At 32.8% G+C, this 21,572-nt stretch overlaps 1 protein-coding gene across 7 annotated transcripts in view; it reads left to right on the top strand.

Annotated features, from left to right (window-relative positions):
- The window catches only part of LOC145269299 (uncharacterized), a 667,893-nt gene that overhangs the window by 211,741 nt on the left and 434,580 nt on the right, over positions 1-21,572 (top strand). Inside the window, exon 1 of one of the 7 annotated variants that reach the window (XM_080124995.1) lies at positions 11,157-18,910. The exons of 4 other annotated variants lie outside the window; for them this stretch is intronic. In XM_080124995.1, the coding sequence (XP_079981121.1) occupies positions 18,810-18,910 (101 nt within the window). In that variant the 5' untranslated portion in view covers positions 11,157-18,809. Of the gene's footprint in view, positions 1-11,156; positions 18,911-21,572 lie in introns of those variants that run through there. 2 more of the 7 variants (XM_080124997.1, XM_080124991.1) reach the window with 2 other exon arrangements.

The following is a 21,572-nucleotide window of genomic DNA, read 5'->3' as shown; positions in this document are numbered from 1 at the left end:
GATTTAGATGTTAAGTTTGAGTATCCTTTAATTATGAATTCGTCTAGAGAAGTGGTTGGCCCTATGCCAGTTTCACTTAGAAAGAATATGTCTGGTTACGTCTCCTGTAATTGTGTTTCAACCTCTGAAAGGTTGGAACGTAGACCCCTGATGTTGGAGAAGGAGACCTGGTAGTAGGGGTCTACATTGGTCGATGGGGTTCTAGGTTTATTCGTGATTCTTTTTTTAGAGATTTGTCATGATTGAGGTTTTGGGGTTTGTGGAGCAGGTCGGTAGACTTGGTTGGAGCAGGACAGAGAGGGAAAATAAGAGAGAAAAAGACAAGAAATTTTTTTTTTTTTTTGTGGCACATGATAAGGTAACAATTACCCACTAGTATGGCATCGAGAGGCCCTACCAGAAACTACTGTACGGTCCAGAATCCATTCACCAAATGGCAATACAGCAGCCCCGGTACTTTGCACCTGCTGATAGGACAGCGTCCTTAGTAGTTAATCTAAGGTTCGGGTCCCTGACTATCAGGCGGGTAACGTCAGCCCAGATGAAACGTTTACCTCCCGTATCCTTACTGACCACAAGGATAGACATAGAAATAGAAATTTTCCGACATCTCAGGCTACTCTTTACAAAGTACTACTGACCTAGAAAGCAGCTTTTTCTTCACTCTTTGTCAGAAAAATCACTTATTGGAAATGGGGACTGAAGGACAAAAAAGGAGAAGCGTGAGTTACTGGAGCTGCCGATAATACATCCACATGCATTATCTACTCTCCATATTTGAGGAAAACCATAAAAAAAATAACGGTAACATAAGTGCATAAGCACCAAAATTGTTTTTGTTTTGTTTGTTAGTTAAATCCGGCTAAAAATAAAAAATAATCTGAAAACAGCAAAGTTAAGCCAAATTGAAATTTTTATTTGTTACGTTTGAATAAAAAATAATTATTAAAGCAAAAACAGTCGTGTTCTCGTCGAGTAAGTTTTTTTTTTCTTTTTCTTTTTTATTCAAGAAAATAAAAGGTACTCATTTTTGTTTAGAAGTTGTCAATTTCATTTCGTTTTCCGGTACAAAAAAAAAAATCGATAAATATTGTGCCCTTTGTTTTAAAAATATCATTTTTTCGATCCCATTTGAAAACGTTTGCCGCCTTTCGACTACGGTGGACCAAACGTGCTGAAATAAATTTTTTTTATTCTGCTTTAAATTGCCCCCCACCCCAGTTTGGGGAGCCCGACCCCCACACACATACACATTAAAAACCAAACTCATACAAATGGTCACCCATTTGGTACTGGCCACCTCAGCGTTAATAATACATTGAAATTTTCGTCACTGAAAAATAAATTTTTGGCCTGTTTGGTCTTCGGTATTTTGCTTTTTATCAAGTACAAATGCAAACATTGTCTCAAATTGACGCGAAGTAACTGGTTGCCTATATGAATAAGTGGAATTATTTGAAATCCAGGTATTTATATTATAATATTTTTACATATTCTCATAGAAAATAACCCTAAATCTTAGTTAGACAACAAATAAACAAATTAATTCTTTCAAAAACCTTTCTTTTTTTTTTCTTTTTTTTTTTAACTATTTATATATGTTTTTTGTACAAGACAAAAAATGCCAATTGTTAACTTTTGGGGAAATTTTAACATTTAAAATTTAATTAAAAATAGAAAAAGTTTTACATTATTCTGTTTTCTATATGATGAATTTCAGGGTTTTATCTTTCTGGAAAAAAAAAGTTACTCAGAAATAATGGGCTTTAATAAATGTAATTTTGTTTTAAAAAACAACAACTTGATTTTTCGGCCATTTTTGGCGGTGTCTAGATTTTACCTTAAAATTTTACATTAAGGCCCATCTCACGTTCATATATAACAAAATATTTTTTTTTGTAGATTTTGATGTGCTGAAAATGAATCTGCAAACCGTTTCCGTCGCAAAAAAATAGTTTTGATGATATGAAGAAATTACTTTTTCAAAAAGTGGGTGGTCACTTTTTTTTTAAATAAACTTAAAATGAGCACTTTCTGGCCACCTGAGAGAGGGGGATTTTTTTTTTTTTTAGTGTTTATTGGCTAAAAGGTTTTTTTTGATTTCTTTTTCTTTTTCATCTTTCCATAAAGACACAAGGAAATTAAAGAAAAATCGACATATTTTTTACTTTAAGGCTAGTCTCACATTCCTATAGAAAAAAAAATAGTTTTTTTTGTAGTTTTCGGTGTGCTTTAAAAAGAATATGGTAACTGTTTCTGTCGTAAATTTACCGTTTGTGTGGTATGTAAGAAATTATTTCTCACATCCCAATTTCCTCCCGGCAAAAGCAAAAGAATCCACAAATACAAAAGCCATATTTTTTCAAACTCAAAATTTATTCACAAGTAACAGCAATGAAAGTTTATTGGTTCTGATGTTGTCCTTTTGCAGAATGGTGGCCTGGTTTGCTTCCATACTCAGGTGTAGTATTGTCGGAATGTTAGTTCGTTGTTCCTCAGAAGGTTCATGGTAAACTCAGCGGGAATGTTGGTGCCTATAATTAGGCATAATGTGAGCCCCTTGGGACTCAAGATTAATTGAGATGAGATCCAATATTTGGTAAATATACATGAAGAACAGTTCTTGAATGTTATCTTTAATTTGGATAGATTCAGCAGGATAAGTTGTCTCTGCTTGTAGAGATGTGGTCCCTCGTTCACCTACTGTTTTGTGTTCATGAAGGAATTATCTTAGGTTGCTCCAGTGGAAGCTGCTGGGTTTTGAGTCCATCCCAATGCCGAGTTAGTTCTGTGTAGACTGAAAAAGAAAGCATGATACAAAAGTGCGCCAAGTCAATCACCTGGCACATTCAAATTTTAACCAATGATAGCCGACCACTAATGCATGGGTGGCTAAACAAAAAGAAAGATGGTGACTGTATATGGAATTTCTCAGTAATGGATAATCATTACTTTTCCCCAATACAAGTTAATTAATAAAACGGTTGGATAAACGACGAATAGCAAGTTAATCCAATAAACATAAGTCTTAAGTCAGACAAATTTATAATTTCAATATGTTTTAATTTAGTTAAATTTCTTAACTTTAATATGTTGATTTGTTGACAATTCAAATTAAGATTCAATAATTATAACTTTAATACAGTTAAAATTTCTTAATATTGATATATGTGTGCCACTGTCTGCTGTCAATTTTCAGTTTAAACTTCAAAATTCTCATGCATCCGGACATTAGCTAATTTTTACTATATAGAATGACCTGAGGAGCTTCATCCTTACAATTAGAACAAAGCCACTCCCCTAAAGTATCTTGATAATTAACTGCCACGCAGCTGAAATGGTACCAGCAGTCACAGGAATCGCAGCACAGCATGGGTGATGTTCCATCATTAGGAACAGAACAGGTTGGACAGAAAAAGGAACCTCCTTCTTCTATAAACTCAGTTGATGCAATATCATCATTACCCTTAATTTCCAAGGGCACAAGATTTTTTAAGGAATGAACCTGTTCGCACCCATCCTTAAGAACAACCGCGGAATGAATGTTGTCGCTTCCAGTAATTAATTTAATTATTTTACCAAGATTCCAGAATTGTCTGGTTTTGTTGGGAGTCTTAATAAGTACTATGTCTCCAACAGATAACTTGGGGGCACAATTGCTCCCAATTTTGGCATCAACTTCTCTTAATGACAAGAGATAATCATTATGTCAGATACGATTGAATTTTTCAACAAATTTATTCCTCATTTCGAGGGAATGTAACATGGCAGTCCTATTTGAGGGCATCAGACCATAATTCAGAATCATAATTATTAATAAGCAAACAAGGTTGATAGCCTGTTTGTAGAAAATGATTTGGAGTTAAAATACTAAAGCCTCTGTTAGCAGAAGCAATATAAGTGAGGGGTCTGTCATTTATTGCCTTTTGCACATTAGAAAGTGCAGTCAGAAATTCAAAATAATCCAACTTTCTGCCCAATAGTTTCCTCATTGCTTGACAGTTTTAATTAGTCTCTCCCAGGCTCCCCCCTCCCACGCAGAGTAAAGGGGAATTGTTCGATGGATGAGTTGAATGGATTTAAATTGTTCCTTCAGCTTGTCCGATTCGAGCACATTCGATAACAATATTCCAGACTCAACAAAGGATTTCGCCTTATCGGAATACACATGCGTAGGGATACTAAATAAGTTGTAAACCTAACGAAGGCCAGCATAAAAGAGCAGGTGCTCATGTCCGGCAATAATTCCAAGTGAATTGCACGCAAACTCATGCATGTAAAGAGTAATATGTACATTTTAATTTCTGCCTCTCTAACTTTTATGGAAAATTGACCGGTAAAATCCACACTGACTTGTTTGAATGTAAAATCCACACTGACTTGTTTAAATGTAAAATCCACACTGACTTGTTTAAATGTAAAATCCACACTGACTTGTTTAAATGTAAAATCCACACTGACTTGTTTAAATGTAAAATCCACACTGACTTGTTTAAATGTAAAATCCACACTGACTTGTTTAAATGTAAAATCCACACTGACTTGTTTGAATGTAAAATCCACACTGACTTGTTTAAATGTAAAATCCACACTGACTTGTTTGAATGTAAAATCCACACTGACTTGTTTAAATGTAAAATCCACACTGACTTGTTTAAATGTAAAATCCACACTGACTTGTTTAAATGTAAAATCCACACTGACTTGTTTAAATGTAAAATCCACACTGACTTGTTTAAATGTAAAATCCACACTGACTTGTTTAAATGTAAAATCCACACTGACTTGTTTAAATGTAAAATCCACACTGACTTGTTTGAATGTAAAATCCACACTGACTTGTTTGAATGTAAAATCCACACTGACTTGTTTGAATGTAAAATCCACACTGACTTGTTTAAATGTAAAATCCACACTGACTTGTTTAAATGTAAAATCCACACTGACTTGTTTGAATGTAAAATCCACACTGACTTGTTTGAATGTAAAATCCACACTGACTTGTTTAAATGTAAAATCCACACTGACTTGTTTGAATGTAAAATCCACACTGACTTGTTTAAATGTAAAATCCACACTGACTTGTTTAAATGTAAAATCCACACTGACTTGTTCGAATGTAAAATCCACACTGACTTGTTCGAATGTAAAATCCACACTGACTTGTTTAAATGTAAAATCCACACTGACTTGTTTAAATGTAAAATCCACACTGACTTGTTCGAATGTAAAATCCACACTGACTTGTTCGAATGTAAAATCCACACTGACTTGTTTAAATGTAAAATCCACACTGACTTGTTTGAATGTAAAATCCACACTGACTTGTTTAAATGTAAAATCCACACTGACTTGTTTAAATGTAAAATCCACACTGACTTGTTTGAATGTAAAATCCACACTGACTTGTTTAAATGTAAAATCCACACTGACTTGTTTAAATGTAAAATCCACACTGACTTGTTTGAATGTAAAATCCACACTGACTTGTTTAAATGTAAAATCCACACTGACTTGTTTGAATGTAAAATCCACACTGACTTGTTTGAATGTAAAATCCACACTGACTTGTTTAAATGTAAAATCCACACTGACTTGTTTGAATGTAAAATCCACACTGACTTGTTTAAATGTAAAATCCACACTGACTTGTTTAAATGTAAAATCCACACTGACTTGTTTGAATGTAAAATCCACACTGACTTGTTTAAATGTAAAATCCACACTGACTTGTTTGAATGTAAAATCCACACTGACTTGTTTGAATGTAAAATCCACACTGACTTGTTTAAATGTAAAATCCACACTGACTTGTTTGAATGTAAAATCCACACTGACTTGTTTAAATGTAAAATCCACACTGACTTGTTTAAATGTAAAATCCACACTGACTTGTTTGAATGTAAAATCCACACTGACTTGTTTAAATGTAAAATCCACACTGACTTGTTTAAATGTAAAATCCACACTGACTTGTTTGAATGTAAAATCCACACTGACTTGTTTGAATGTAAAATCCACACTGACTTGTTTAAATGTAAAATCCACACTGACTTGTTTAAATGTAAAATCCACACTGACTTGTTTAAATGTAAAATCCACACTGACTTGTTTAAATGTAAAATCCACACTGACTTGTTTAAATGTAAAATCCACACTGACTTGTTTAAATGTAAAATCCACACTGACTTGTTTAAATGTAAAATCCACACTGACTTGTTTGAATGTAAAATCCACACTGACTTGTTTGAATGTAAAATCCACACTGACTTGTTTAAATGTAAAATCCACACTGACTTGTTTAAATGTAAAATCCACACTGACTTGTTTAAATGTAAAATCCACACTGACTTGTTTAAATGTAAAATCCACACTGACTTGTTTAAATGTAAAATCCACACTGACTTGTTTAAATGTAAAATCCACACTGACTTGTTTAAATGTAAAATCCACACTGACTTGTTTAAATGTAAAATCCACACTGACTTGTTTAAATGTAAAATCCACACTGACTTGTTTGAATGTAAAATCCACACTGACTTGTTTAAATGTAAAATCCACACTGACTTGTTTAAATGTAAAATCCACACTGACTTGTTTGAATGTAAAATCCACACTGACTTGTTTAAATGTAAAATCCACACTGACTTGTTTAAATGTAAAATCCACACTGACTTGTTTAAATGTAAAATCCACACTGACTTGTTTAAATGTAAAATCCACACTGACTTGTTTAAATGTAAAATCCACACTGACTTGTTTAAATGTAAAATCCACACTGACTTGTTTGAATGTAAAATCCACACTGACTTGTTTAAATGTAAAATCCACACTGACTTGTTTAAATGTAAAATCCACACTGACTTGTTTGAATGTAAAATCCACACTGACTTGTTTGAATGTAAAATCCACACTGACTTGTTTAAATGTAAAATCCACACTGACTTGTTTAAATGTAAAATCCACACTGACTTGTTTAAATGGCGAACAAAGTTCACCCTATGAGCAGGTGACCCTGCAGGTGCCTTACAAAGCAGAGCGTTTATTTTTTTTACATAAAATGCAAGTATGCACAAAGGCTTTTACGGCTTGTCTCCCCTGAAGGATCAAAACCCCAGACAGCCTTAACTTACTGAGGGTTGAATTAACCCCCGTGGTGCGCTTCCTTAATCGCCAGTTTTTTTAAATAATGATTCTTTCCCAACAAAAGGGGGAAACTTGACCTCGGAGGTCAGAATATCAGAGGCAGTCACCCTAGGTGGAAGCACTTTACCGGAAGATTGTTTCAAGTAACCTAGTTCATGAGAGAAGGCCTCTATTTGCATATTAGCAAATAGCAATAATTTGGCGCTATTAAAATTGTCAGCACTACGGTGACGTAACAAATCATAAAATTTCAACACTTTTTCTAAGATGCTGATTGCCTTAGTTAAGCTGGAATACCTATCCAATGGGAAGGTATTTTCAGAAGGACGTATCTCCTGAGAGGACAAACCTGATACAGTTTTTTATTAGTCTCTTTTAGACAAGGTAAAGGTTAGATTGGCCAATCAATGCCATCTCTATTGAGCCATTCCAAGCCATACATCCAGAAATTGAATAACTGGGAAAATTTAGAAGTGTTGATACCTCTAGTTAGAAGATCTGTCGGATTTTCCGATGAAGAAACATATTTTAATTTTGGTAGAACGCCAAATTTAATATTAATATCTTCTGAAAAGTTTTTGATCTCTGCAATCCTGTTTTCGATGAATATATTTTTCTTGGATCCTTTACCGTTCAGGACCCACAAGAGGGCAACCTGGGAATCAGACATCAGGAAAAAGTTATCAATGTTAAGGGGCCCTATAGCATCTCAAACCTGAGGAGCTACCTTAAGAGCTAAAAAGATAGCCAGTAGTTCCAAAGTGGGAAATAACTTCCCTTTAATTGAGGCCACTCTGGCCTTTGCCAACAACAGAACAATTCGCTCCCTGCTTTGCATACAGGGTGAATCCGTATATGTTTTTCGACATGTCATAGAAACAAATAAATTTGACTGACTGATTTTCTGACAGTACACGCCTGGGAAATTCAAACTTCCCCAAGTCATTTAGATCCTTGGCATGGGTTTGCCACAGCTTATTGAGCTCTCCGGGTATCCGCTCATCCCACAACAACTTGCTTTTCCAGATCGAGCTGACAATAATCTCCCCCTGTATCGTGAGGGGAGAAGCATAGATAAAGGGTCATATACTTCTGATATTTGCGAAAGGATCCCCCGTTTAACTTCTCAAAGGCTGGGAAGGGAGAAGAAATAGTTTCATCCTCCAACATTTTATCCTGTATCTTATAGATGTGGGACGATTAATCGGAATCGTTAATCGTAAGAATCATGTATTTTGGGAGGTATCGGAATCGCATCGTTAAAAAATACCTTAATTTTCCGATTTCTTCATTACGATTCTTTTAGTCTGATGTTGAAAAAAATAAAAAAATTTCCTGATATTTCTAACCGCAAGAGAAAAATGTAGCATGTTATAAAAAGAAACCAAAGAAATTCATTATTAACAGGGCAATGCTTAGTGCCCCCTCCCTTACAAGGTTCATTCATTCAGATTTATTGTGATCAAAACTACAAAAGAGTTAACTTGAAAAGTATGCAGGGCTCTACATTGCGAGTAAAAATTAAAAAAAAAACGTTTATCTTTTTGGCGACTTTTTTTACTGACAAATCTTCTAATAGTGAATGAAAATGCTTTTTCAACTTATATTTTCTTAAAATAAAACGAGCAAAATCAAATTATTTAACAGTAAAAGGTTTAATAGCACAATATACTTTTTTTTCTTTTTTAAAAGAAGGCTTTTGAAAGAAATATCTCTAAAATGAAATTGATCACGTATTATTTCGCAAAATTTTGACAGTAGTCCTTCTTTTGAAGTTTCAAAAAGAATATCATTGGAATAACATTAGAACTACACATGCTAAGTGGTGGTTTGCGGTTAAGATCTTCAGAAAATGAAAAAACAAAAACAATTATTTTGCTATCTCTTAAATACAGCTTTATATTTAATTTAAGCTACTAAGTCAATTTTCAAATATTTTTTTTTTTTAAATTTACATTCTATTAAAATATTCAGCTCATGAAGCAATTAGATATATTTTTTGGAACTTCTTTGCAGATCCCCCCCCCCAAAAAAAAATAAAATATTGGTTTTAATTTAGATTAGATAACATTTTTGGTATTCTTTTACTTTAGGGCTCGTCTCACGTTCGTATAGAAAAATATTATTTTTTTTAAGTAGATTTAGGTGTGCTGAAAACGCCACCCCATTCTCGAGTAACTCTTTATAAAATACCTATTTCGAATTTTCTTTTTATCCCGAAAAAATAAAAAACTTATTCTAAAAAAGACATGGGGGCCTATGTTTTTTATACACTTCCCCCCCCCCAAAAAAAAACACCATGAACTTTATAAACAAACAAAAACACATGTTAGATGCTTCCTTCCATATTTTAAAAACTATTTGCTGGCCCCAATTTTGAATGCAATATTTGTTTATAACACACCCGAAATTATATGAAAATTAAGATTTTAAAGGCAAGTCCTGTGGTAGTGTATTATCGACATTTACAAAAAAAAAACCAATTGCCTTTCCAAAATTATCCGCAATTTTTAAAAATTAATTTCCATCTAATTTTAAATTGTCCGCGAAAGATTACTACGCTTATGTCACTTTAATATGAGTGTGGGTGCACATATGGCACATGAATAGCCTTAGTGTGCACTCGAGCGTACCTTAACGAAAGTTGTAAAATGGCCGAAAATAGTCTGAGGGTTCAGGGCCTCATACCCACTAGCTTAGCTAGGAGGGGGGCGGTCAGCCATAGAGGGGTGACAATCCCCCCCCAAAAAAAAAAATTTTTTTTCAACCAAGCTTAGGTGCGAAAATAGTTGGAAATAGAATTTATTTATTATATATTATGGAATTTTTAAGTTTTAATTAAAAATCTTTTTTTAGAATATTATAAACTCTTAAAAAAATTAGTCATTGCAAAATCTTTTGCCGATTTTTATTGAAAACTTTTGTACTTTTGAAATCATTTGATGACATATGAGAAAGAAACGAGATATCTATCTATCTATCTATATATATATATATATATATATATATATATACATATATATATATATATATATATATATATATATATATCCGGGGTCACCTAGCCAGCATTGGCAAGCCAGTGGTAACAAAGTGTGAAAAAAAAAAATATATATATATATATATATATATATATATATCCGGGGGGGGGGCACCTAGCCAGCATTGGCAAGCCAATGGTAACAAAGTGTGAAAAAATCTAACAATTTCAAAGTGTTAGTGACAAGTAAAGTGGACATTAAAGGGATTAGTGAATTCAAAAGTTTTCACACCTTTATGCAAAAACACGTATTGGCGTCATGTGTCTGTACGGAGCAATAAATATAAAGCCATAAATCCCAAACTACAGATAGAAATTATTTCTGCTAATTGGTATCTTTCATATCGTTTGACAATTTAGTTTTCACATTTCTCAGCTACTGACAAGACACACAAAAGACAGTGTAAATTTTCCAAGATAAAAATGTAAGTGTATACGTTTAAACTATTTTAAAGACAGTCAAAATGTGTTTCATGAATTGAAAATTAATTTAATTTTAACTAGTTTGTGCTTGTAATGAATATGCTAATAATGAAATAACTAAGAAATTGTTTTGTGGTTTCAACTATCTTCTAGTTCTAATAACTTTTTAATTTTCAAATATAAAAATATATTTATTGAATAAATAAGATAGTTTCTTATAATAATTGCACAATACCTTCACGTTTCTTTTGAATAATCTTTGAGAATAATAATGCCAAAAAAATGGGTGAAACAATAAACAAAAAAGCAAATGTTATTAAAGACAAACTAAGTTACTTTTTTACCCAATTAGATACATTTTTGGAGTATACCCGAACGAGCATCACCCCATCTATATTTTTTTTTGTTTGTTTTTTTGCAATTTTGAAAAACTGTAAGAAACCGAACAGAGCAGTGGATTATTATTGATTGGACACTTACCAGATTATCTCACAAAAAACAAGCAAAAGTATTTTGACATTTGAAAGGGGTGCTAGTTTTTAGTTACAACGTTATAGCAAACCGATCCCATATTGGAACCACTCGACGAGAATTGGGATTTTATTTTGGTGCTTGTGCAGTGTACGTACCGTGTTATATTTTAGATGGGATTTCCAAGTTGAATTAAATTTTTATGGTATGTTTTTTTCATTAAATTGTTAGGTGAAAGTGCAGAACAGTTAAAGAATAGCTTTTTCAATAATAACATTATTTCAGCATGGTTCGTATTTCTCGTAGTATCAAAAATGTGGTGCTCGGTAAAAATGGCACAAGTGAATAAGTAGGTAAAAATGGCACAAGTGAATAAGTAGGTAAAAATGGCACCAAAAGGTCCTACTGAAACGATGAGGTCCCAAATTCTAATCTCATTTTGGGTTTTGTAAAATAAAATAAAGTTGTTGTTTTTTTTTAACTTTTTTAGGCAGACGTTGGCTTTCACCGCCTGCCCTTATAAATTCTATAATTTTCACTTTTTGGAACTTTTTTCTTGTTAATATCATCCAATAGAGACTTATGTATCAGATAATTAAAAAAAAATTTTTTTTAACATTTTTTATGACTTTTCACGCCTTGTTCAGTTTTCTATTACAACGTAGTAGTAAACCGGACCCGCATTAAAAATCCATGCGGAAGTCGGCCTTTTTACCGGACCTGCCTTAAAAATCCATGTAGAAGTTACCCTTTTTTTTCTCTCTATAGAGAAACGTTCAACTTAATAGCCAGTCACCAATTTTCAATAAAAACAACTTGATTAAGAAACAATAATTCCCTAGGAATCGGAATCGTACTTGGTATCGGAATCGTTAATCAATATTTTCCTGGAATCGGAATCGTATAAAAATTAGGAATCGTCCCAACACTAGTATCTTAGAACCGTTGGAATTGCAGGATCGCAAATCGAAGCCCGCCTCTAACAATCTGCTATGAACATTATTATAAATAGCAAGTAGGGACTCTCTGTCACAACTGATGGTGACAAGATTATCCGCATAAAAATTGTTGGAAATAGCATGCAATGCTGCATCTTTTGCATATTTTTCCGCATGGAATTTCAAAATGAAGTTCAGAATGAAGGGGCTAGCATTGAACCCAAACATAATTGTTTTGTACCTGTAAGTACATAATTTGTCACCATTTTTAAGGAAAAAACAAAATCTGTTTTTATCCTCTTCCGATTTAAGGTGAATTTGTAAAAACGCTTTCCTTATATCACCTAGAAGGACATATTCGTTTTTCCTGAATCCCAGCAATAAATCCAATAATTTAGCAGATAAGTTAACGCCCATGTAAGCAGCATCATTAATTGATGTCTCCTCCTTCCATATGATAAATTGATTAAATAGCTGTTGCATTGAGGAAGGGATTTTACAACGCTATTAAAGGGAGGCGACTACCTTATTCAAATCATTATTCAAAAAATGTTGGCTCTCGCCAAATGGATTTATGTAATCCCTGTGTTGCCATTAAGACACTCAACTGATCTTAGATCATCTAATTTACTCAGAAGGTCCAAACCAATAATCCCTTTAATGGGAGTTCCGTTTAAATTCTTATAACCGGTAGAGCCGGAATCCTTCTTGAGATAAGTTATTGACAACTTTATCGAAATTATTAACTTCGAATTTTAAATTCAAATCCCTGGAAAATAATGCCCAACTTTAAAAGGATTTTGATCACCTAATTTTATAGATATATTGTTCTTCTGCAGTCACTGCCAATCAGCGTGTTTACAGCCATATCAACCTTCTTGGGGTTTATGTTTTTAGCAAAACACAATTTAAATAGAATTGCCTGGGCAAAAATATGATCGTTGACTTCCAGTATCAATCAAACAGAAAAAAATAGATCAGTCGTCCATGTGCTTTCATCGATATTCTAAGGACAGGAAAAATACTGTTCTGTTCTTCAGAATATGTTGTTCGGCCCACAAAGACTTACTTCCCTTAGGACACATAACACTAAAGTGGCTTTTCAGACCACAAACTGCACAAGGGTAAGGAAATCCCTTACTTCCACGACAAACTGCATCGGAATGTTCACCCAGATACCGAGTACATAATTTTAAGTGTTTAGCCCTTCGGCATTTCGCATTGAAGGAAGGAAATTTACTACAGTTCTTAATCGAATGATCTGTAGCTTTGCACAGCCTTACATAATAAAGTGGCCTTAACCCCATGTGGGGAAGAAGATGCCATATTGGATTTCATCTTAGGTGAAGAAGGTGCCAATTTTGACGCGCAAATTTCCCGCTGAACATCGAGCGGAGCGGCTAATAAATATTTCATAATTTACCAACACGTGGGACATAATATTATTCATAGAAGGGAACCTTTCACCATTTCTACTCATCAATTCTCTCCTTATAACATTAGGACATTTAGCAAATAATATGTGGCTATCAATGCCCCTGAGGTTCCACTCTCAGCAAAATAAAATTAGTCCCTTATCAAATTCAGTCAAATCTCTCTTAACTTTTTCGAGAAATGATTTCAAAATTTTTCAATCCATTATAAGAGACGGAATAATTTCCTCAAAACCCTGATTTTTAATCAAATCAGAATTTAAATATTTTTCCTTTAACAATTCCAGGGTTACATCATAATTATCTAATATTACATGTAGACTGGAAATTATATCAAATGCATCCCCATCTAGTTTTGATTTAAGCACTAACAACCTGTCAGCCTTATTCAGACTATCACTACAAAATTCAAATTTGTTCAGAAATGTTCTGAACGAAATCTTATCATCTATGGTCGTTCCAGAAAACCTTGGACAGTCTAATTGCATTTTCACTGCCATAACCGTCAAAGGTTGTATAACTTGAGGGGCATCTAATTTTGATTTTAACAAAAGCAATTTTTCTTTGATTTCTGAAGAAAACCCTTCCGAAATCTCGCAAAGATGCAATTTTTCCTCTTCTTGGGTCTATCAGGTCGTCCAGGTTCCTTAACCAACCTCTAATTACTGTTTCTCATGACCTTAAAATATCTGGTGACGGGTCGTTAACTTCTGACCACTTCACAGCATGATTTATGCGAAGCCTTTTGGCCTCCTTCCATTTAGTCATAAGTTCCTTTAGGGCCATATTTCGTCCCTCGAAAACAATTAATAAAATAACAGAGATATAATTATCTGCAAATATTAAAGTGGAGAAAACCGCCAATATTATTCCAAACGGAATTGTAATCACAAATAAACCACGTTAACGAAATTGCCACCAGCGATTAATCAACCCCAAAATTAGGGCAAAGCTCTAAGGAATACTTCAAGCTACACTTATGTAACTGAATTTGAAATTCCCAAGCAACACCAAGAATGCCTGAAAAAATTAGGGGGTGGGGTTAAACCGTTTCTATCCCACTATTTTTTTTTTTTTTAATAATTCATTTGAAAACTGACAGTATCAGCAGAACAATTCAACATCAACATGGCATTAATCACAAATCAAACATTTATCTCAATTCAAATTAATCAATTAATTTAAAATCAAATTAATGTCCAATGCGAAGATAAACATCTTCAAATATAGTGACTTTTACATTTAAACATTTAAATTACGGAAAAAATGATTAAGTTTCTTTACTCCTGTTTTTTTTTTTTTTTTACGTCTACAGAATTTGAACCGAAGTTTTTTGTTTTTTCTAATTTATTCACTTACAAATAATCCACACGGGATTTTAATTCGAAAATTGCAATTAAAATACACTAGTAACTTATGACCCCAATTTCAAGCTCAAATTAAATTATATAACGCAATTTCAAATGTAAGAATTCCAAAATTTGTTTTTAACTTTAAGAGTGCAAACATATCATCAATCAAAACTTTTCGATGTCTTATTAGTTTTTAGCAACAGAATTTACATTAACGAAATAAATTACTTTTCTGATTTAATGAAAAAAATTTTAACCTTTCCTTCTTTTTTTTTGAGTTAATAAACTACGGTTTCTAAGAATAATGTTAAAACTTATCAACAATAATTTGCTCAAATTATGGGGAAAAAATCTGCTCGTCTTACATCAAGGATTTGCACAAATTATATGAAAAAAAACTAATCATTATGCAAAACTGAGTATATTTAAAACTAGTCGCTTGCATAAAAGAGAATTACGTTTGCAAAAGAAAAAGAATTGCATTTTGCAAAAAAAAAAGAATGTAAGAAATAATTTCTCGCACCCCAATTTCCTCCTGGCAGAAGCAAAAAATCCACAAATACAAAAGCCATATTTTTTCAAACTCAAAATTTATTCAAATGTAACAGCAATGAAAGTTTATTGGTTCTGATGTTGTCCTTTTGCAAAATGGTGGCCTGGTTTGCTTCCATATGCCTGAAGCCATTAGTATGAATTCCTATTGTCGGAATGTTAGTTCGTAGTTCCTCAGAAAGATCCATAAATGTTCATGGTAAACTCAGCGGGAATGTTGGTGCCTATAATTAGGCATAATGTGAGCTCCTTGGGACTCAAGATGAATTGAGATAAGATCCAATATTTGGTAAATATACATGAAGAACAGTTCTTGAATGTCATCCTTAATTTGGATAGATTCAGCAGGATAAGTTGTCTCTGCTTGTAGAGATGTGGTCCCTCGTTCACCTACTGTTTGGTGTTCATGAAGGAATTATCTTAGGTTGCTCCAGTGGAAGCTGCTGGGTTTTGAGTCCATCCCAATGCCGAGTTCTGTGTAGACTGAAAAAGAAAGCATGATACAAAAGCGCGCCAAGTCAATCCCCTGACACATTCAAATTTAAACCAATGACAACCAACCACTAATGCATGGGCGGCTAAACAAAAAGATGGCGACTGTATATGGAATTTCTCACAGGTATTAACCCCTTGACTCTGGGACTATTTTCCATTTCACAGACCAGCCTTCGTTTACGCTATGCGTGAGTATAAAATGGCTGTTAAATGTGCACCCATGTACCAAACTGCCTTGTCACAGTGTAGTATTGACGAAAATTTTAAATTAGACAAAAAACAAGTAGTTTTCCAAATATGAAGCTATGTAATTCTATGTTATCACGGCTGACCATTTTTGTATGCGCACATGCATTAACCCCTGAACTCTGGGACTCCTTTTTAATTTCACAGCCTAGCCTTCGTTTACGCTATGTGTGAGCATAAACGAAGGCTGTAAAATGTGCACTCGCGTACCAAACTGCCTTGTCACAGTGTAGTATTGACGAAAAATTAAAACTAGACAGAAAACAAGTAGTTTTCCAAATATTAAACCATGTAATTCTATATCTTATCACGGGTAGCCATTTTGTATGTGCAAGCGCGTGTATATGGTTGACGTATGGTCGACATATTACAATCTATAAATATTTTGTGTTTTTATGATATTTATTATTTTATTTTCGGCTTATTGAAAAGAAATTATATTAATACATTAAAATTATATTTTGGTACATTTTTATATTTCGATTTTTATATTTTTGTGTTATTTATTTCGTTATATATTTTTTGCGTTATTTATTTCGTTATATATTTTTTGCGTTATCGTAAACACTTATTTATATTTAAGGTTCACATAATGGCTGCTAGACGTCGGTTTTAATCGTTTGCTTTATAGATATATAATTCTTTTTCTTGTGTTTTTAATAGTTTTTTTTTTCCAGGTTACTTCAAGTTATGTCACTAATTTTGGTGAATGCCACTTTATTTTTTGACACAAAAAAATGTTGGTGTTTTTCAAATTTGGTGCATGCGATATTGTGAGTACACATATTGTAGGTATAAAATAGTACCATTTTAAAGAAAAAAGGTCACTTATCAATATGGTGAGCTTAAAAAGAGTTTTAAGTTGTTTTTCACAAAAAAAATCCAACTTGAAAACTTCAGTGAAATAAATATGAAAGAAATTCAATTGAAAAAATTCCGAAAATTGCACCGTTTTGTAGAGAAATATTTCCTCTTTAATAGTCTGTTCATCATAAATCAAGGATCGCCACTAATAAAAGTGAATGCACCTACACATCGAGATTTACAACTTAATCCCAAGTAACCTAAGTACGTACGAAGTAACATCACGAAAATCAACTGTCAGCACGAACGAGCTGCACGAGTGCACGACCTAACAAAAACATAAACAACTTGTTTAACAGTTTTCAATCAAAGTTCTTAAGTTTCTTTTTGTTTATTTAAAAGTTATAGAAAGTTATTGTTTAAAATAATATTTTTAGTGTGACAAGCGCATCAATAAAAGAAATGAAAATTTACAATTTAAAAAATGTCAGTTGTTTATTTTCTATATCTTCTTTCAAACTTTCATATGTTCTTTGCTTTATCTTCTTTCAGTTGGATAAACTTTAGCATTGTTGAATTATCTTTTAAAAATTAAACTGGGTACATTATAAACCAAAAATTATTTTTAGTTGCATGTGACTGACAGAAAAATATTTTTCATTTTAAAAAATGTGCCTCATTTTTTTGTTTATTTATTTCTCTTATGTTTTGTCGGGCGTTTTTGATGTATCTAACATTTTGTTAAATTATTTTTTTATTATTAGACTGTACAGTTACATTACTTTAAAAAAAAAAAAAAAAAATATCGCTAAATTTTAAGTTAGTGCAAAAAGTGTAAATAAAAAAATTAATTTCACGTAAAAATGTGCATTTTTTTGTTTATGTTCTATCGGGCGTTTTTGATAAATTTGAAGATTTTGTTAAATTATTTTTTAATTACACTGTACATCATTTAAAAAATAATAACTGAAAATATAATTAAGTTATGTGCACGTGGCGCATAAATGAAAAAATTAATTTCACTGTAAAAATCATTATTTTTTTGTTTATTTAATAATTCCTGAGACGGTACTTCTACAGTTTATCGCCAAAAATGGAGACGCCATTTTTTTTCATGCACCTGTCGTTAAAATTTGAGAGAGAAATCAATATTTTAAACTATGACCAAAGTTAGAAATAAATAACTAAAAAATAAAACAAGATATTAATTACTTCCGGAAAGAACTATGAAAAAAAAGTAAATAAAGAAAGTGGAAGAGAACATATATCCGTAATTGTTTATTTGAAAATGTTTTGATTTAATGAAAACGGGAATGTTTTTCATGCAACTTATATATATTTTAATTATTAAAAACAGAAAGTGAAAAAATTATTAAAAACAGAAAATGAAAATGACATATTCATAATTGTTTAAACTGGGCGAGCGCCATTTAAAAACCAAAACATTTACTGTATAAAAATTTATCAAAATATAATTGTAAAAACATTTATTGAAAAGTTTGCATAAGTGTTACAGGGAAATAACCGAAAAGCACAGAGTTATCTCCCCTGGATCGGAAAGTGGGGTAGACTTTCCAAGATGGCTGACACAGCATTTCACATAATCTGTTGCTCTAACGTTTTACTATTTTTCTGTTTAAATAAATAAATAATTTGGTGCCAAAATGATGTCTTCTTGTAATTCCCACATTTAACAACCAGTTATATTCTGTGACGACATAACAGATTTGGCGACGAAGATGAGATGAACTTGGATTAAAAATATATAAATAAACAAGACCTGGTCGTCGAACCACATGATGCCTTAGAATAAAAAAAATTCAACGGACTTGTCTCTTCGAAAAAAAAACATTTTCCCTTTTGTGCACAGCAAAAAAAAAAAAAAAATCAACTGCATTATTTCTTCATCATGGATCCAAATTTACTGGAAAGGATACTTAGAAGTCAGCAAGAACAATTTCTTGAGGCACAAAACAATTTCAATTTCAGACACAACTGGCTTCGTCAACTGTAAGTAACTCCTTTGATAATATTATAAATTCTATCACTGATTTTCAATTCAATCCAGAATTAAAACAGACATTTAGTTTGACTGATTGATTGTTTAAAAATTATTTAAAAAAAAAAAAAACGATGACTGGAAAAGACGGTTATTGTGTTACGTTTTGTTATTATTCTTATTTTTGTAGTTGTTATTGTTATTGTTCGTTGTTAGGACTTATTAAAAGTGAGTCTTAGAGAGTCTTATTAAGAGGGATGTTGTTGCGTTCTGTTATCGTGATATGAAGCGATTCATATATATAAAATGTTCATACTTAGAAGTGTAATAGAAGCTCTTTGAGTGATGAAACAGTGTTCAGAGAGTCTTAGTGTTCACATTGTAGATATGAGATGTCGAGACGTGTATGTAAAGACATTTTAAAACACATGATATACAAGACATGTAATAACAATTTTCACTTTACCTTTTGGTAGAATTACAACACAAAGACGACGTTTATAAAAACACATGATGGGTTTATTTCTTCTCCCGACCAGTCGTGGTTTTCTGAGTCAAGAATTCAAAGCTTCACATTCTAAGTTTCAAAAGTGACCGTCTCGCTTCTAGACGTTCAAATCCCATGTCTGGACTGTCGTCTGTCGTCCTCAGACTCTCTCCCAGTTTCTCCCACAGTTTCTCTAAAGTTTCTAACTATATCGAGAATTTCCCATTTTCCATGACGTCATACACATGTTAAAGCATGTGTCTTCTTTCATGTGTTCTGGAAATGTGTGTCCAAAACTTTTTCCTTTGTTTACAAAAGGAATTTTAACCTATATTCCCAGTAATCTATATTTCCAATATGTTAAAAACATGTTTATTAAATTATCTTATAGTTGCATTCTTCAATTGAATTTTCATAACAGAATTGACAATGCACATTCTTTTCTTAAAGCTATTTTATCTCTAAGCTAAACAATGATTTGTTTTTACATTCCATTTGCTAATTCTCTCTCGTAATCTATTTCTAAACCTAAATTACGAGGTTTGAATTTCGTCTATTCGATTTCATTTTTACATTTAACTAAATCTCTCTATTTTTATACTTACATGAAAGGGGGACAGCCCTTATCATGTAACAATTGCTTAGAAAACTGGCTTTTATTGAACATGAACCTTATGTAAACTTCATTCTACCAAAGAAACCAGAGAATTTCACATTTGACGAAACAGTAGCCCAGTTAACGGACATTTTTGGTGAGCCATCATCATTGTTTAATATCCGATACAATTGTCTGAAGTTGACGAAAAGCGTTAATGAGGATTTTACCAAATATGCTGCAGTGGTTAATGTTCAGTGTGAAAATTTCCAACTGAAATCACTCACAGAGGACCAGTTTAAATGCCTTATTTTTATCGCAGGCCTACAATTTCCAGTAGACGCTGACGTGCGCACACATTTACTGTCTATGTTGAATAAAGACAAAGAAATGACAGTGCAAATTTTGACCACAGAATGTCAACGCTTGATAAATCTTAAACGGGACACTGCCATAGTGCAACAACAACATTCTGCTATTCTATCTGTTTCCAGTTTAAAATCTGTAAAAAATTCCCGACTGAAAAGAATAAAAAGCTGTCAACGCCCTGGTGGTCATGTGGTGATATGGATTTTGCGCGTTTTCGCCCTTTTAAAAGACGCATGTGTCAACTTTGTTCACATCGTGGTCACAGGGACGGATTTTCTGAAAAAAATAACTTTAAAACTACCAGGATGAACTCTTCACCAATGAGAGGCAAAACTCATAAGAAAATGAGAATGCGTTTCCAAAAGTCTACCACAAATCCAATTTTTGCTACGTTTAATGTAAATTTTGAAGCTCGTAGAAAATATAATTGTTGAGATAAACAACAAGCCTATAAAATTTCAATCGATACTGCTTCCGACATAACTCTGATTTCACAGTCAACATGAGAGTTAAACGAAAACCAATGCTTAAAAATACTAAGCATGTTGCTTGAAGTGCATCTGGAAACAAAATACAACTAACATGCAATGTCTTTTTCAAAGAAAAAATTAACATGCAATGCCTTTTTCAAAGAAAAAATTAACATGCAATGTCTTTTTCAAAGAAAAAATTTTCAGGGGTATGCTATGTTTTTGATTCATCAATCCTGAATCGTTTTGGTTTGGATTTCATTGAGGAACTTGATCTTTTCAATGTTCCACTTAATAAAATTTTCAATTCTTTCAATGTTAATGTTGCAGCAGAGGTTGAAACATATTTTAAGAACATTCTTAAAACAAAGTTCAGCAATCTTTTTCACGAAGGTCTTGGATGCTGTACGAAAGTCAAAGCAACTTTAAAACTAAAGTCTGATGCAAAGCCAGTTTTTAGACCAAAGCATCCTGTACCATATGCAGTTTTAGCTACAGTGGAAAAAGAATTGGACTGCTTTACACAAGCTGGAGTAATCCAACCTACAAATTACTCATCCTGGGCAGCACCTATTGTTATTGTGGAGAAGGCTAAAGGCAAGGTATGTCTGTGTGCAGATTTTTCCACAGGATTAAATGATGCACTGGAGACACACCAGTATCCACTACCTATACCAGATGATTTGTTCTCAAAACTCAACAGTGGAACTTGTTTTGCAAAACTAGACCTTGCAGCTGCATATTTACAAATG

Source organism: Euprymna scolopes, chromosome 45, assembly GCF_053919585.1.
Source record: "Euprymna scolopes isolate OS-2025 chromosome 45, ASM5391958v1, whole genome shotgun sequence".
Taxonomy (NCBI): Eukaryota; Metazoa; Mollusca; class Cephalopoda; order Sepiida; family Sepiolidae; genus Euprymna; species Euprymna scolopes.
The sequence above is the reverse complement of the archived record's forward strand: the minus strand, read 5'-3'. Positions and strand labels throughout refer to the sequence as shown.